The 15,197-nt window shown below is 38.4% G+C and overlaps 1 protein-coding gene across 2 annotated transcripts in view; it reads left to right on the top strand.

Annotated features, from left to right (window-relative positions):
- CDK17 (cyclin dependent kinase 17) overlaps positions 1 to 15,197 on the top strand; it is an 85,601-nt gene that overhangs the window by 54,895 nt on the left and 15,509 nt on the right. For both annotated transcript variants that reach the window (XM_072329342.1, XM_072329334.1), the window contains one exon: positions 13,642 to 13,767. In XM_072329342.1, coding sequence (XP_072185443.1) covers positions 13,642 to 13,767 — 126 coding nt within the window. The remainder of the gene's footprint in view (positions 1 to 13,641; positions 13,768 to 15,197) is intronic.

Genomic DNA, 15,197 nt, shown 5'->3' with positions numbered 1-15,197 from the left:
TTTTCTTGAAACTGTTGTGTAATCTTTCTAAAACGAATGTCTCAGAAGCAGCGGCCCAGACCGCTTGAGCCTTTCTTTCTCTTCCTGTTTTTTAATGAACGGAACCTTACAGGATGGTAAACAAAAGGAGGAAAAAGTACCTTACGAAGAACTGTGCACATAATTTCCTTTATTTATGAGTCTCATTATGAATACTAGCCACCCTTGTGCCTGCTTTGTTGTCGTTTCCCTTGGCAAAGAAAAACAAAATGCTTCCCTGCTTCTCAAGTGTGTAAAAGTGATAATAGTCCCTTTGTTACAGAAGCATGTAAAATTTTGCAGTTTCTCCATAACAGCATGAATACCAATATGCACAGTTTGTAAGATTTTAGATCTTCTTTCAAAACACAATATGAAGTATAGGACAAGGGAAGCAGATCTGTGTAAGTTACACAAGGGTGAAAACGCCAAAAAGATTTGATTAGTGAGGAATTCTGTTATGCTTGGAATTCCAGGACTGCAAGCATGTCATGCTGGTCTGATTCCAAGAACTTACAAATTATTTCTATTCATTATTTATATCTTCTACAGCATCTGCTTTTTTTTTTGTCTAGAAATTCCTGATTTTATTTAATATTAATCTCAAGTTTAATCTAAACACTGTTAAAGCTGGACCTTTTACACGGGAGAACTAATTTAGGTATGTTGATCTGTGCAGGAGACTTTAAAACTTAATCCTTGAAGCTTGTATATCAGAGTGTATTCTGGAAAAACTCAAAACTGAAAAAATTTTCAAACAAGTTTATTTGCTTTTTTGTGTTGTTTTTTTGTTTGTTTGTTTGTTTTTGCTTAATATCTACTTCCTCTGCATTTCATGTGAAATACACACTTAGATCAAAAAAGAAATAAGAAAGTTAATGGCAGATCATGAAATTAATGAACTGAAATGGAAAGGTGCTGAGACTTGTGGAGAGAGTGAAGAACCACCAAAGGGTTCTCATTTAGGTTAGGATTAATGTATCTCTGAGAGAAACTATAAAAGAACTGAGCAAAAGTAATAAAAAATTAGGATGTCCATGTGTAATTTTTCAAGAGATATCAAATAAAAGCAGCTTTTTAGTGGATTCCTAACATTGTGAAGATGTTTCTGATATTAGTCTTTCAGTGGCTTTCAGAAGTTTTTATTTCAGCTTGGTTTATTCAGTGATGATTTTCACATTTTTCTCCAAATTCCAAGTGCTTATTTCTAGTTCTTAAACATTTTAAGAACATTATTAAACAATATTTTTTAATTGATTGGCCCTGTCAGTGAGAGCATTCATTTTTTGGCAGCTATTCCTGGATGTTCTATGAGAATTTTAATGTTTCCCCCAAATCACTTTAGTGTTAATCTAGTAGCTTTTAAAATAAGGTTTCAAGCTAACATTTGAGAACATTCCCACTTCTGGATTTTAGGAATGCTGTCACTGATGGATATTTTTAGCTGACATCAGTTTACACTACTGAAGTGGTCTGTAGCATGGTAGGTGGGGTTTTTATCCTGTTTGTACATGCCACAGAAAAGGAGCTGTAACAATCGTTACATCTTTGATTGAAAAGCCTTTCTAATCGTAATTACTTCAGTGCAATCTATCTGGTTTCTTAAGCAAAAAAGCCGTTAGTGATTATATCGTCTGCCTGTCATTCCCTCGTCCAATTTTTCCCGTGGGCTTGTTTCAGTCAGTTTTGGCAGATGAGAATCTTGGGCGATAATTTTCTCCTCGTTTCTACAGGGGACGAAACTTCTGAATCAGAATAGACTACTAATCTGTACACTGTGGGAAAGATGCAGCCTTTTTTAAAGGCTGCAGAATCCACACAGAATTTTGGTCTCAAGAAGTACATCCATAGGAGACCTGTTTTTCCTGGCTTTACTGTCCATCAGATAGCAACAATTGCTCCCCTGGTCTTCAAGGAAGCCAAATAATGGGTTTCCTTCTTAGTCGAAATCTTGCCTGCCTGCATTGAGTTGTTTGCACCATGGAGCTGGCTAGCTCAGTGGTAGTAATGCCATTATAGAAAGAGATGGTCTTTGTTTAGAAGTGCCTGCTATTTCAATTTCATTTTGTTAGTGTGTGGAAATCTGTCATTTTTAGACATGATTAGGTAGCTTGAGACTCTATTCCCTTTATATTCGGTGTGTGTGTGTATATATATCTATATATATATATATATATATGTACATATACACCCTATGCTGCATACACAGGTTAGAGTAAATTAGTATGTGTGATAGATTTTTCTTTGCTGTAGTCTGCTTTAGTCATTAATCATATATGAAATCCATTGCAAAATGTACTTGAAATATACAGAGTTGGCTAAACTCAACAAACCAATATTCTTTGTTTTTCTGTGTTAAAATGAATGTGTCTGTCTCAGTATGAATATAGCCTTGTGCTTATTTTGGCTACTATTTACTGTACTTGTAATTCTTTTTAATATCAGTTCTTATATATGTTTGTTTCTACTGCATTGGCAAAAGTCCTGGGTTTTGTTTTGGTTTGTTCTTAAGGAAATTAATCAGGTAAAGCTGAAACTCTGGGAAAATCTTTTTATTTTTAAGGATTTATTAAAAATATCACAATTTTATGCACAACTTCCTTGAAATTCTGCAAATCAGCAGCCTATTAACAACAACAACAAAAAAAAAAGCTCTCTAAAAACATTCTGTAATCAGTGCTGATTACCAGTGGTGTGTCCTGGTGTTCTTGGGATGTCTTTTGCATGTCAGAATACACGCTATGATCTTTTGCGTCTGCCATATTACTGCTTTCTCTGTAACTGTTAAATAATTCTGAGCTAAAATAAAGTCAAAACGTTGTGAGAGAGCAGACATATTTCCTTGTCAAGGGTATTTGGAAGAGAACATGCTGGAATCTCATTTTGTTGTCTAGATAAAATGTATTTTGCGAGTAACCCATAAGATTACTAGTAGTCCATAGGACAGTTGCTTTCCCCCTTTCAGTAACCATAATGACAGTAGTTGCAAACATATGTTGTGTGGGGAATTCGATTTCCAACAGCAAGTGTTTGTTGGAGGTCCTGTGCCCATGCATTGGATGGTGAATTCTTCATTAAGTACAGTAGTGGGTAAAAAATAGGGTGATACAGTTTGTGCAAATTGAAACATCTGTTTTCCTTTCCCAGAAATCCAAAGTCTGTAAGCTGTCTTCCTATGTGAACTGGCAGAGGGCCATAACCCACTGTTCACCAGCCTGTTTCCCAGATACTTTATCCTGAGAAACAGTTCTTATCCATCTGACTGTCACATTAGTGACAGGAGTTTGTTCCAGATCAGACTGCTTCTACCACATTGCTGTAGGGTATAATTTTCCCCTGGGAGGATTAGCTGCAGATTTAATGCTTTTAGCTCAAAAAAGAAACAGAAAGACCATAAAGTAATCCTATAGTTAGGTGTGAGTTGTACTGATTACCTTCAGAAAAAAAAATGCATGTAGTTGAAAAAAAGAAGGTTTTGGTGTGCCTACACTTTTACTAAGGTTATGAATGCTGCATGAGTCTTGACTGATAGAGCTTGAATAACTGACCTGGTTCTCAGTCCTGGTTAGGTAAATGTACCTGCTGCAAAGAGAAACCCATAAGATAAGTTGGCCTTTAAGCAGATGCAGTGCTACAGTTTTCTGTTTGTAAGCTCCAGGTTAGAACATGGTTCAGAGGTTCCCATTCCTGTTGTTGTAAACAGGGCACAATCAGCCTCCATTCAGTTGAAATTCTTGAACAGTAGACTGGATGGCAGTACTGATTCAGGCTTTAAGTCAGAGGCAGTACAGTATTTTCTCCTGTCATTAGTTTTGGGAGCAGGAAAAAAACTACATGAAGTACTGCAAAGTGTGAGCATTCACCCCAGCAGCTCTTACTGCTTGGCAGGGTGCTGTGGATCTCTGCAACAGTGCCTCTTGGGTAAGGCTTCACTAAGCAAAGATTCTCCCTGCTTCTCTAGTTGTCAGCTGTATAATCCTTTCTGCCTTATTTACTGGATTTTGTCTAATTACCTTCTCTATGCATTCTGAGGTGGTGTAGATCTCCTGCTCACCTCTTCCATGAATCTACATGATCACCTACCAATAGGAAGAGAGCTAAAAATACCCCTGAAGCTGAGTACCACCAAGATATTTACTTCCTGTAACATGGTTGCTGTATTATCTGTTTTCAGTTGCACTAGGGAGCTGTCTGATCATTTGCAATGTTACACAAGAAAATGTGCTGTTATGTTTGTAGATTCCTACTTTGAGGCTTGCATAAAGCTTGATTCTTTGGAAACCCCACTTCAAAAAATGCAGATCCACATTGTAAATGACCAGTATGATTGAATGATACCTATAAGTATGATTCTAAAAGACTAGTGTGACATTGATGAAAGTGATGGGCTTCCTTTTGATCTGTTTGATTAGCTGACTTTATTTCTTCTCCAGTCAAAGAAAACAGTCACTGCCTCAAAAATAATAATTTCATCTGGGACTTCTGGAACTTTCCTTTTACTAGATTTTTCTAGGAATAGGGATAACTGTCAGGTAACAGCAGAAAATACCTTTCTACTCTTCTGTTAGGAACCTCTATAACCCTGAAGGTCCTCATGTTCCCTTTACAAATGCTGTTTCCTTAGAAAAGTTACTGCATTTTGCAGTACCCGTTTTATAAGAATGAAATATCTGCTTTTTTGCTTTTTCTTTTCAATAACTCAACTCCCCTTTTGAGTTTTTCCCTTTCTGAGTTCCCTTTACAAGTAATTTGGTATTGTATTGGATGCACTCAGCCGTCTGCAAATCAGATCTTGGATTACTAGTACACAGCAGATGAGAAGTTAGAATTTGGATGCAGCTTCCTACCTTGCAATCCAGCCACACTGTTATGTCCAGGAAAGTCAGATTTCCAGTTCCTGATTTCAAGAACATGATTTATTTTGAATAATTGAATTTCCCTATGTGATCTTCCTCTGAAAGTTGCTGCTTTATCTCGATACGAATGTTTGATGACAGGGGTGAATAGAAAGATACTGTTAGACTGCTCATGTTAACATTAAATATGTTACTGCTTTTGCTGTAACTTCCTTTGGTGTTCTGGTTCTTATTTTGGTATTTCTTGAGACTCCTGCAATTTAGAAATGAGTTTTGCAGGAAGAGCTGCATTTGAAGGAAAAGATACTCTTACCTCTGAGAATTTTGACTTGTGCCATCAAGGCTCCAAGCTTGATTTTTGTAGTGATCTGTTTCTCATTGTATTTTTTTCCAGTTTTGTCTCCCTTGTTTTGCAAGACTAATCAGCTTTTCTTTTCCTTCAGGGTGCTTTGTCCTACTGGTCTGTTAGAGAAATTTATCAAAACGTACAGAAAACTACTCTTAAAAATCAGGAAGATTAAGGAGTAGAAGGAGCGGAGCTTGCTTTATTAGCATCTGTTACCTCCCAGCACCTACCACTGAGTCAAACAGCCAGACCCTAGGTATCAGCAGGGTTTATGTTAGGAGGCTGATGTGGTATCTTGTTAGGTGATAAAGGGAGACACACAAACTCAGAAGATTGGCTTTTTTATTATTGTTCTTTATTCTTCTCTATGCTTCAAGTTCACCTCCTCGTGAGTGACCTGAAGCAATTACAAAAAAAAACAAACCTACAAGAGAGGAATTTTTTGTGTATTTATACACTTGACAAAAAGAAAGTAATACCTTGCATATGTATTTTATTTATCTTCGGGTTTTTTATCACACCTGTTCTATTTTCACTAGTAGTGAATGGAAGCTCCTGGAATGCACTTTCTGAATGCTGTATTAGTGCTAAATAGTTTCAGCCTTCTGAGAATGAAGCTGTGTGTGGTCTTCCTGATATGATGATATTCCTGAAAATATTTTGAATACTGATCTGAGGAAAATAAAGAAAGATCCTCATTATGTCATTGACCAACAAATTCCATTTCTTACATCATTTCTGAATGCTTTCTTAGAATAATAGTATCCTTAGAGTTGGAAGAGATCTCTGAGGGCCATTTAGTTCATCGCCTCTGCAATGAACAGAGACAGCACAGCTACATCAGGTTGCCCAGGGCCTTATCCAGCCTCACCTTGGAAGTCTCCAGGGATGGGGCATCAACCACATCACTGAGCAGCCTGTTCCAGTGCCTCAGCACCTGCACTGTAAAACATTTTTACCTTATATGTAAATTAAAACAATAATTAAAAATTAAAAAAAAAAAAGGGGGGGGGGGGGGGGGGGGATAAGTAGGATTTTATATACCTAATAGGAAAACTCATCTCAGCTGTTAGAAGAGTGGTTCTGGTTATAGTAATTGAATAATTATTTATAAAGTTGAGAAAATAGCATGCTTGCATGAATGATGTCAGTTTTTTGGTGGTTGTGTATGCTGGTGTTTTGCTTCAGGACCTTGCCAGTCTCTTAAGTCTGCAGTGCTGTAACCAAATGAGAAAAATCTGTACAAATATATTGTCTGATTAGAGGCTGTTTTTGTTTTTCCATTTGCTTTTGCCTGTAGCAGTCTTGCAGTATGTCATAATACTGTACAGGATAAAGCTGGCTTGAACCATGCTGTCACTTGAAAAAAAAAAAATGCACTGAAATTTGATGAAGCAGCATTCAGGGGAAAAAAGAAATCTATATGGCATATGAAACTGAGGTGGGGTAGCGTTTTTACATTCTCATAGGCATAAGCAAATGTTTTTCAACTTGTTTGCTTTGCGAAGCATGGAGTACACCACACGCATTTTTAATTTAAAATCCGTAAGGAAAATGTACTGTAAAAAGTGGTCTTTTTTCATAGTAAGCTTGAGGCTGAATTGTGTCCATAGGGGATTATATGATGTAGCATTTTAGATCTCGTTAAGCATTCCATAGAAAAAAACAAACAAAAAAGCACAATGACTTATTAGTGAACATCTTGTGGTTGCAGCTGACATGTCTTGCTGTTGCTTGCTAAAGCCAGTGAGGGGGCTAATTCAAACTGATGCTTACACAAGAGAGCAAATTGTACTGGATTGATGTATAGTGCATTGTTTGGGCTATCAGATTGATGGCTGTAGACTGAGAAGACGAAATAAATTTTTTCAGTAATGTTATTTAGCAATATCAACTCCTGAAAGATAAGCTAAAATCTTAGGAAGAGTTGGGAGCTGTTTGTCTGGTAGCATATATTAATTGTGTTTTGGAAAGGTAACTATCAAGAATGAGCTGAAGAACCAAAGCAATATGGATCCTCGTATAATGGTGCAGCTTGGCAGTATCATTAGGCTAGTCCACTGACTAGCTGTTACTGATAGAGATAACTTCCTTTTTGTCTTGGCTCCTGAATCAGCAGGTAATGACTCACGTTGTTTGAAAGGAGAAGTAGTAGAAGTAGTCTAATGCCAGTTGAGCTGCTCAGACCACATTGCTGAGTCATTAGGTTTGAGCCTGTTCTCCAAGGAACGTGTGGCCACAGGCAGTGGAATATCACTTCTGGAGATAGTTGGCTGTTAGATTGTCCAAATGAAACATATAAGGAATAACCGAGGATGATCAGACAACTTATCATAAGTTTTGTTTCTGTCTTTTCTGACCTATTTCTTGATAAAATAGGACTGCCGTTTTTTTTATTTTTTCACTTCCTCCTACTTCACTGGCAGAAGGCCAAATCTCTTTTCTCTCACTGCTGTTGTGAGCATAGTGTCAGCCTGAAGGAAGCAGTCCAGAAGTTGAAAGACTAGCAGTATTTGTAGTCTTGATAAATTTGGGGAAGAATTACTGTTGCTAGAAAGAAGCCGTCTGCAAATTGGCACAACCGTGAATGGTAGAAGTCTCTGTTTTTCTGTTTTTCCAGCTACGATACGCTACACTGCAGTGTAGTGAGAGCTTATGAATACCTCAACAAAGTGCTTCCAACCTTCTGTTTGGTTGGATTTGGTTGTTAGTATTCTGTTTTATGCAACTCTTCTCAAAGCATTTGCTGTATCTAGTGCTGGAAACAGTAAAGATAAGCGCAAGTTGGGGTAGTTTATCTCTGTAGACAACACAGCGGTATTAATGTCACAAGTGCTTACATGTTTATCTCCCATCATGCAGAGTAGAACAAATGTGTTTCACATTTCAGGCAAATTATAAAAATAGTATACATTTCTCTGCCAGCAATAAAGCAAGACTGAGAAATAGGCATTGCACATGAGGATAGAAAATGTGTTTTTAAAATATAGAGGGAGAGGGAAATGCCACAGGCATTCTGGTTAACCTTGCAAAGCAGCTGATGCTTGAATGTGTTCTCCAGAATATATTTTGGAAATGGATCAAAAAATAGCTCATTAGTAACATACAGTTCACTTCAGGCACTTAAATATTTAACAGTTGTATGTTTGCTCAGTCCTGATTTGTACTGTTGCAAGTTGACTCGAAGGGTAACCATAAAAATAAATAAATAAAACTAGAAAATGTACAGATTGATGAGAGCTCTTTCATAAATCAGGCTTCATTCAGGAAGCAACATACAGGTAAATGCTACCATTTGAGTTTTATAAAATATACATATATATTTTTTTTTTTTTCCCCTGACGCACTTTGTTGTCCCTGAAAGCAAATGTTTTGTGTTCTGGTAATCCTTCACTTGCTGGAGTTTAGAAAGGAATGCGTGCAGATTCCCCTGCATAGCTGCAGAGGTACATAAATCACTTGTACAACTCTTACGTTAAAAAATGTGCGTAAGATAAGGAGTCTTTCTTGCTTCCTACCTTAAAATGAAACAAATCTATACTATTCTTAGAGGAATACCAGCATTAGAGTGTTAAACAGATGGGTTTAAAAGTTTTAGGTATCAGTGTTAATGTTGGGAAAATAACCCTGCAATTAATTTTACACGCTTCCTTATTAATACTTTAAATGGCATTGCGGCAGAATGTTGTAACAGCCTACATATTTAACAGCCTGCTGGTTATTTCCATTTTAAAAGGTTTTCTGGTTATAGTGTCTTTGTGTTTTAGGGGTTTTTCTTCCTCTTCTGAGAAATGCTAACATGTCATTAAGTTCAGTTGTACATTGACATTAGTCTGAACAAAGTCCTATTTCTGAAAAGTGTCCTTTCTGTTGCTTCATGGAATTCCAGAGAGGTTTAAGGGAATTAGAAATTCTTTAAAATCACCATTTCCTACTGTTGCTTGCATTCCAGTGGTGCAGCCTGGCATCCTACCAAAGTGACAGCCCAGCTGGAGAGAGCAGGTTTGGCTACAGCTGAAGTAGCAGTTAGGGCTGTTAATGGGCACGTCTGGGCACAGCTGCAGGAGTGGCATGAGGGAGTGAAGATGGCGGATGTGTCTAATGCACAGGCTTCACAAACGGAGGCTCGTGCTTTGTGTGGCTGCCCCGTTCCCTACAGCCCCATGAGAGAGGAACAGGCTGCCTTCTCTCAGCAGCTCTCTCTGCCTGGTACATTCATCATGCTGCCTTGTGGGTGTGCTGGGCCAGGATGAGTGGAGGCCGTTTCCTTCACAGCAGCCCCTGTCTGTGGAGCTGCACAGTAGCTGTGCCACTGGCTGACATGGAGGCGATAGTCCAGCAGGGTTGGGGCAGGTGCTGAGCCCTGCCATCATAATGTCAGGACTTTCTCAGTTCCCCTTACAGCAAGTCAGCACTGGGTAGGTGAGAGCTGGGACAGGGTGTGACGGGACAGCTGACTGTGGGGATTTTCTGTGCAGTTTGCATTGTGCTCTGTGAAAAATGGTGGAGGAAAGGGGACGCTTGTGGTCACGGTGTTTGTCTTTCATTCTCCAGCAGCCACTGGGCAAGCTGAGGCCCAGCTTTCCAGGAAGTGGCTGGACATCTGCCTGCCAGTGGGAAGCAGCAAATGAATTACTCCTTTCAGTTTGTTTGTGTGCACAACTTTTGCTTCCCTTATTAAAGCGGCGGTCCCGCGATCCGCAAGTCTGCTCACCTTCCTTCTGTTTTCTCTTCATCCTGCTGGTGTGGGCGGTGAGTGTGAGGCCGGCACGCATCCGGCCCAGGGCAGCAGGCATGTCTGGCTGCTGGCAGCCAGCAAGTTGCCTCCACGTCACATCCCTGTCTATAAGCTTTAAAGGCTCGTGCTTGGCTGGTAGGTTTTCTCTGAGACTTAATCTTCTCTTAAGTTAAGTGAGTTTTTTTAGCTGTATTGAAATGATAAATTTTAGTTTTCAGCTCTGCTGCTTAGCCAGTAGGAAACGTGCTTACTTGCACATCTGATGGATTCCACTTCATGTTGCACTGCAGCTTTTAATTATGATGGCTTTTTTTTCCTTAATGAGGTGATTGCTTCAATTATTACAAAAACCGGGAAGGATTAAGATGACACAGGCAAACAAAATGCATTAATTCCTTTCAGCCATTTGGGTTTGCAGTCTAAGTGGCTTTCTTTAATTTTGTCTATATTAGTTAAGTAAAGGATAATTACAATGCAGAAAAGACTTTCTCTGTCAACCAAGTACATGATCTTTCAAACATTGGTGTCATAAAAAGCTTCTGACTGTGGTAGGTGACAATTTTAATATAAGGTTTAAACATTGCAGCTTAGTAGACATTTCAGCACAGCCAAATGTGTGTATAACAAATAGAAGTGCAGTGCAGATCGTTAGGGGGAAAATATCTGTGATGTGCCTACTGTAGTTTCCATGAAGTCATTATGTTTCCGTGTAGAAAAGAGACTTTCTTCAGCTCTACAAAGTTAAGGAGAACATGTAGTTGTTTTTTTATATACACTATATGCCAAAATGTTATGTTTCTGTCACAAAATAGTAAGCTGGGAGGGGGGGGGGAAGAGAGGTTTAAGGCTATGTATTAGAACCACTGAAATTATATTTAAAACCAGATATCTTGCTCCTGAAAAAACCTTCTCTCTGCTGTTTCTGTAGGGGTCTGTTCATGTTTTTTAAAGAAGCTCACAGGGGAGGCTGTTGTGTGCTTAAAGGAGACTGTTGACAATTAGGGTTTTTTTTTGCTAACTGGATCGTGTTTTGGCCTTTACATCATTAAGTCTTTATATTCAAAACAATATTTGTGTTATGCACTGTGGAGCATAAAACACAAGGTTGCAGCTTAAGGTCAGTTGACAGCTGAGGATGTCACATGGGATCTCTGGAGTAAGTCATGGGGAGTTTTGCAATTACCTATTGCAGTAGTGACACTGCTGGAGCTTTTACAAACAATGAAAGGAGAGTGCTGTAAGAGAGTTGCTAGCTGCCATTATAATATTTTCTGGTACTTAAATGTTGTCTCCAGCTTTTACAGTGTCTGGACTCCAAAGTAATGAATCTGAAAGAGCTACAACGAACCTTAGATTTGTTTCCTTTCCCTTCCTCTCCATTTGGAAAAGTATGTGTTCATTGACAGCTGGCCTTGTGTACAGTAGGGGCATATTTTTCAAGTTGTTGTCAGAGCTTAAGGATACCTTGACTTTCTTCTTCCCACATACTGATCAAATTTGTGTGTTTGGAAATGCTTCTTCCATGCTGTGGATCTAGCTTTGAAGCACCACTTCTGTTACCCCAAAGATGAGTGCTATGGGAAAAGATGCAGACTGAGAGCTCTGGGGTACAATCATGAGGGCTTTGAATTGTGGCCCATAATTTGAGTACTCCTATAAACAGATGCTATTAAAATGCAGTATGCGAACGGTAATAAGAACACTGCAGCAGACTGTTGTAGTGATAATAGCTAGGAATAGGAGAGAGCTATTTTGCTGTGGGGCATATAGGATAATGATGATATCTACTGCGTTCATCAAATTACGTTAAAAACAACCCAGTGTTCTTTACTTCTCATGGCTTGGAATTTCTGTTCTAGTTTATGTTCCTGAGCAACAGGAAAAAGAAAATTAGGACATTGCCCCACAGTTTGACCTGGAATCATAAGAAGGTAGAGGCTGATACTGGTCCTCTTCTTGGCATCCCTGTCCCTGCAGTTGCAAGGGTTCCTACTGCAGTGAGATGGTCCATTTTTTGCCTTTGCGCTCATCAGTTTTGATGAGCTACCTAAATTCTCTGAGGAATGCAGTAAGTAACAGGATCAAATACTTTTTTGTGGGTTTTTTTGTGTTTTTTTTTTTTTTTTTTTTTTAATAATCTGAAACCCTCTGAAATAGGGGTGTAGGGCAGTTCTCTCTTCAGATGACTCTAGTTCAGTTGAGTCTGAGTTGTCTGTTACAAAAATGATAATAGGGAAGCTCATTGAAAAGAAGGAAAGTTCTTTAGTGGAAAATACAGTTTTACTGAAGGATTACAGCTTGCTCTCATTACAATTAATTAGTTCCTCCACTGTTCCCAAGACCACATAGGCACTTTTAACATTGCCTATCTTATAACATTTTTGAAATGCCGAAGCTGAATATTAGTAAAGAAACAGGATGCTGCCAAAAGTGAGGGATCTTTTTGTTTCCTTTTAATCGATCTTCAAAATGTTGGTCAAGGCTGCCATTCTGTGAACAGTACTCCTTGTGTTTGAACACTGGGGTTCCAATTGGAAAATTTGGTAGAGTACAAAATGCAGACACTGAATTTTCCAGTTCTGCAGAGAAGCTTCTGTTGAGCAACAGAGCAGAAGCTAACAGAGACTTTGTGCTCCATACTGAAGCAGGTATGAGGGGTGAAAAGAAAACAAGAGGGTCAAATGCCAGAAGTTAAACCTTTCTTGACAGCTCTCCAAAAATTTGTCTGCATGCAGTAGCTGTAGTGAAATAGCATGTGTAGGTCAGTCACTTTGGAGGTTGAAGGGGTTGTGAATTAGCATTTCTGTCCTGCCTGAAATTCAGTTAATTGCAGAAGTGAAGTTATTTTTTATTATATTTTAAATTACATTTTTTACTCAGCTGTTGTTCAAGTACACATATAGGTCATACATAGATGTGGATCAAATACACTGCCAACACTGAAAGCTTAGTGAGTTGTCTACTCAGATCTCAAGTCCTGAGAAGTCTGATGATCCAGTTCTTTGGCTTCCTAAGCCAATTTAGCTGCTGGCTTCCTGGGATTGCCCCGCTGCCTCCTTTGCCCTGTGTTCAGGCTGTGAGCTTGTCTGACCTTACACTGAACCTTTTTGGAGCACAGAGTTGGCAGGAAACTACGCACTTCGTGTGAGATAGTTTCTCAATGATTTAGCATGCTGAAATAGTTCAAAGCTGCTGCAAAGACACGAGTAGAAACACATGGTCAAGGCCGAGGGGGACAGAACAGGGTTGTCACTGCAGTTAGAATCTAGAAGTTTATAACCTTTGGTAATGAGATAAAGCAATGTGGTTTGAATTGTGGCAGGATCTTGTTACTGTAATTGCAATATCAAACTAAATGTGTTAACTGCTCTTTCAATTCTCATTTTGCAGCATTCCAGGTACTTATAAGTATTCTAGTGAAGTCAACAGATGTGTCCACAATGCAGTTAATTACATTTTAGTATTTTATTCTTCTTGTTTTGTTAAAATGAGTTTAATTTTTGATGATGCAATTTGAAATATTATTAGAAGAGAGTGTGGTTTTAAAAACAATTTTCATTTCAGCTTTATATTTCAGTTTTAAGCGGTAACGTCACAGTAACAGTAACACTAACCAGTGCAAAAACATGCTTTATGAAATCCTGAATTACACTTTGACACTTCTCTTTCTAATGTTACTGCAGGATTTGAACAAGCGTTTGTCCCTGCCTGCTGATATCAGGATACCCGATGTCTATCTTGAAAAGTTACAGATCAACAGCCCTCCGTTTGATCAGCCCATGAGCAGACGTTCTCGTAGAGCATCCCTAGTAAGTGTAATGCATCTCCTTGACCTCTTGGGTCTTAAGATTCCATTTAATGCAATGTCCCTGTACTAGAAATGTAATTCAACTATTCAACTTCATTTGCACCTTGGCTTTTCTCTCCTGAAGGACAGGGCAATTTGGTGTGTACTGAGCACCTTTAAAATCCATTTAAACAGCACACTTTCTTTTCATTCTCCTCCCCTTCTCTCTTGTGCAAAATTTTCCCTGTCATTGCTTGAGCTGTTGAAATCTGTGGCTAAGCTTTACTCCCTTATATAAGTACATCCTTATATTGTTTTGAGCAGCAATGATCATTTGAGCAGAGCCTCTCTAGTCTTAGTACCACACTCTGTGTCTTGTCATGGAGTAGGAGGGCTCTAAGGTAGCATAGTATGAAAACAGCTATTCACTTTCTGTGTTTGTTAACAAATTTTCTTTCTCAAATTTGCTGTTGAATGATGGTATTTTTTGAGAAGCATATATGAATTCATAATAATAATAAATACACTCTTATATACCTTTTAGGCATATCTTTTTATTGGGTTCTCAAATAAGAAGTCTTTTTTTGTGAATGACAGAGTGAGAATTCTTGCATACTGATAAAAATGCCAGAAATCCTGGTTAGGTATTAAATATGCATGACCCTAAAATAGTCCAAAAACTAGCTTTTTCTTTTTGCAAAGGCCATTCAATTTTAGCCATTATTTGATTGTTATATATTTGTGGCAGACTAAAGCCCTGATCTACATGTTACCTTTTGCTAGAACAATATTAAAAGAAGGGATGATTGGATCAAAGCACTGGAAGGTAGCAGTAATGTAGCAAGTTCAAGACTAATTACTTAATGATGTAGCATTGAGTAGGGGACTGTGTTTTCCAGAACCTTCTCAGATACTGGTGTACTGAAATACCTTTCAGCAGAGTCTTTTTGGTGCTGGAATGTGATATTTGAAGGCTAGGGGAGTTCCCTGTGTATCTTATTTTTGTTGCTCTTTTAACGCTGAACAGTTGGAGTTCCCTCCTCTTTACATTCTAGAAGAATGAAAGAAAAACACTGCCCTCTAATGAATATGATATGTGAATGGAATCAACTTCCTGTCACGAGGTTGTTTTGCTTTGAATTTCGAAAATGATATTCAGGGCTGAAAGGTCCAAGCTAAATCTGCCAGCAGTGCCGTGCTGATATGGATTTTCTGCATTGTTCTCTCATTATTTCAAAACAGCCTAGAATCGTTACTCTGAGATTGTCACTGAAAGCTTGCTAGCAGTCTAGTATTCACAATATATGAATATTGTTTGCTGCTTTAAATGTATGCTTCTCTTCAAGGCTTAGTATCAAAATAGGAAAACAGTAAAAATTATTTGGAACTTGTAGTGCTGTTAGTCTGGTGAATTTCTTGGAAAGAATTAGCTGTTATGGTAATTTTATTTTG

The sequence above is a fragment of the Excalfactoria chinensis genome, chromosome 1 (assembly GCF_039878825.1).
Source record: "Excalfactoria chinensis isolate bCotChi1 chromosome 1, bCotChi1.hap2, whole genome shotgun sequence".
In the NCBI taxonomy this organism is placed as follows: Eukaryota; Metazoa; Chordata; class Aves; order Galliformes; family Phasianidae; genus Excalfactoria; species Excalfactoria chinensis.
This window is presented reverse-complemented; position numbering and strand designations above follow the sequence as displayed.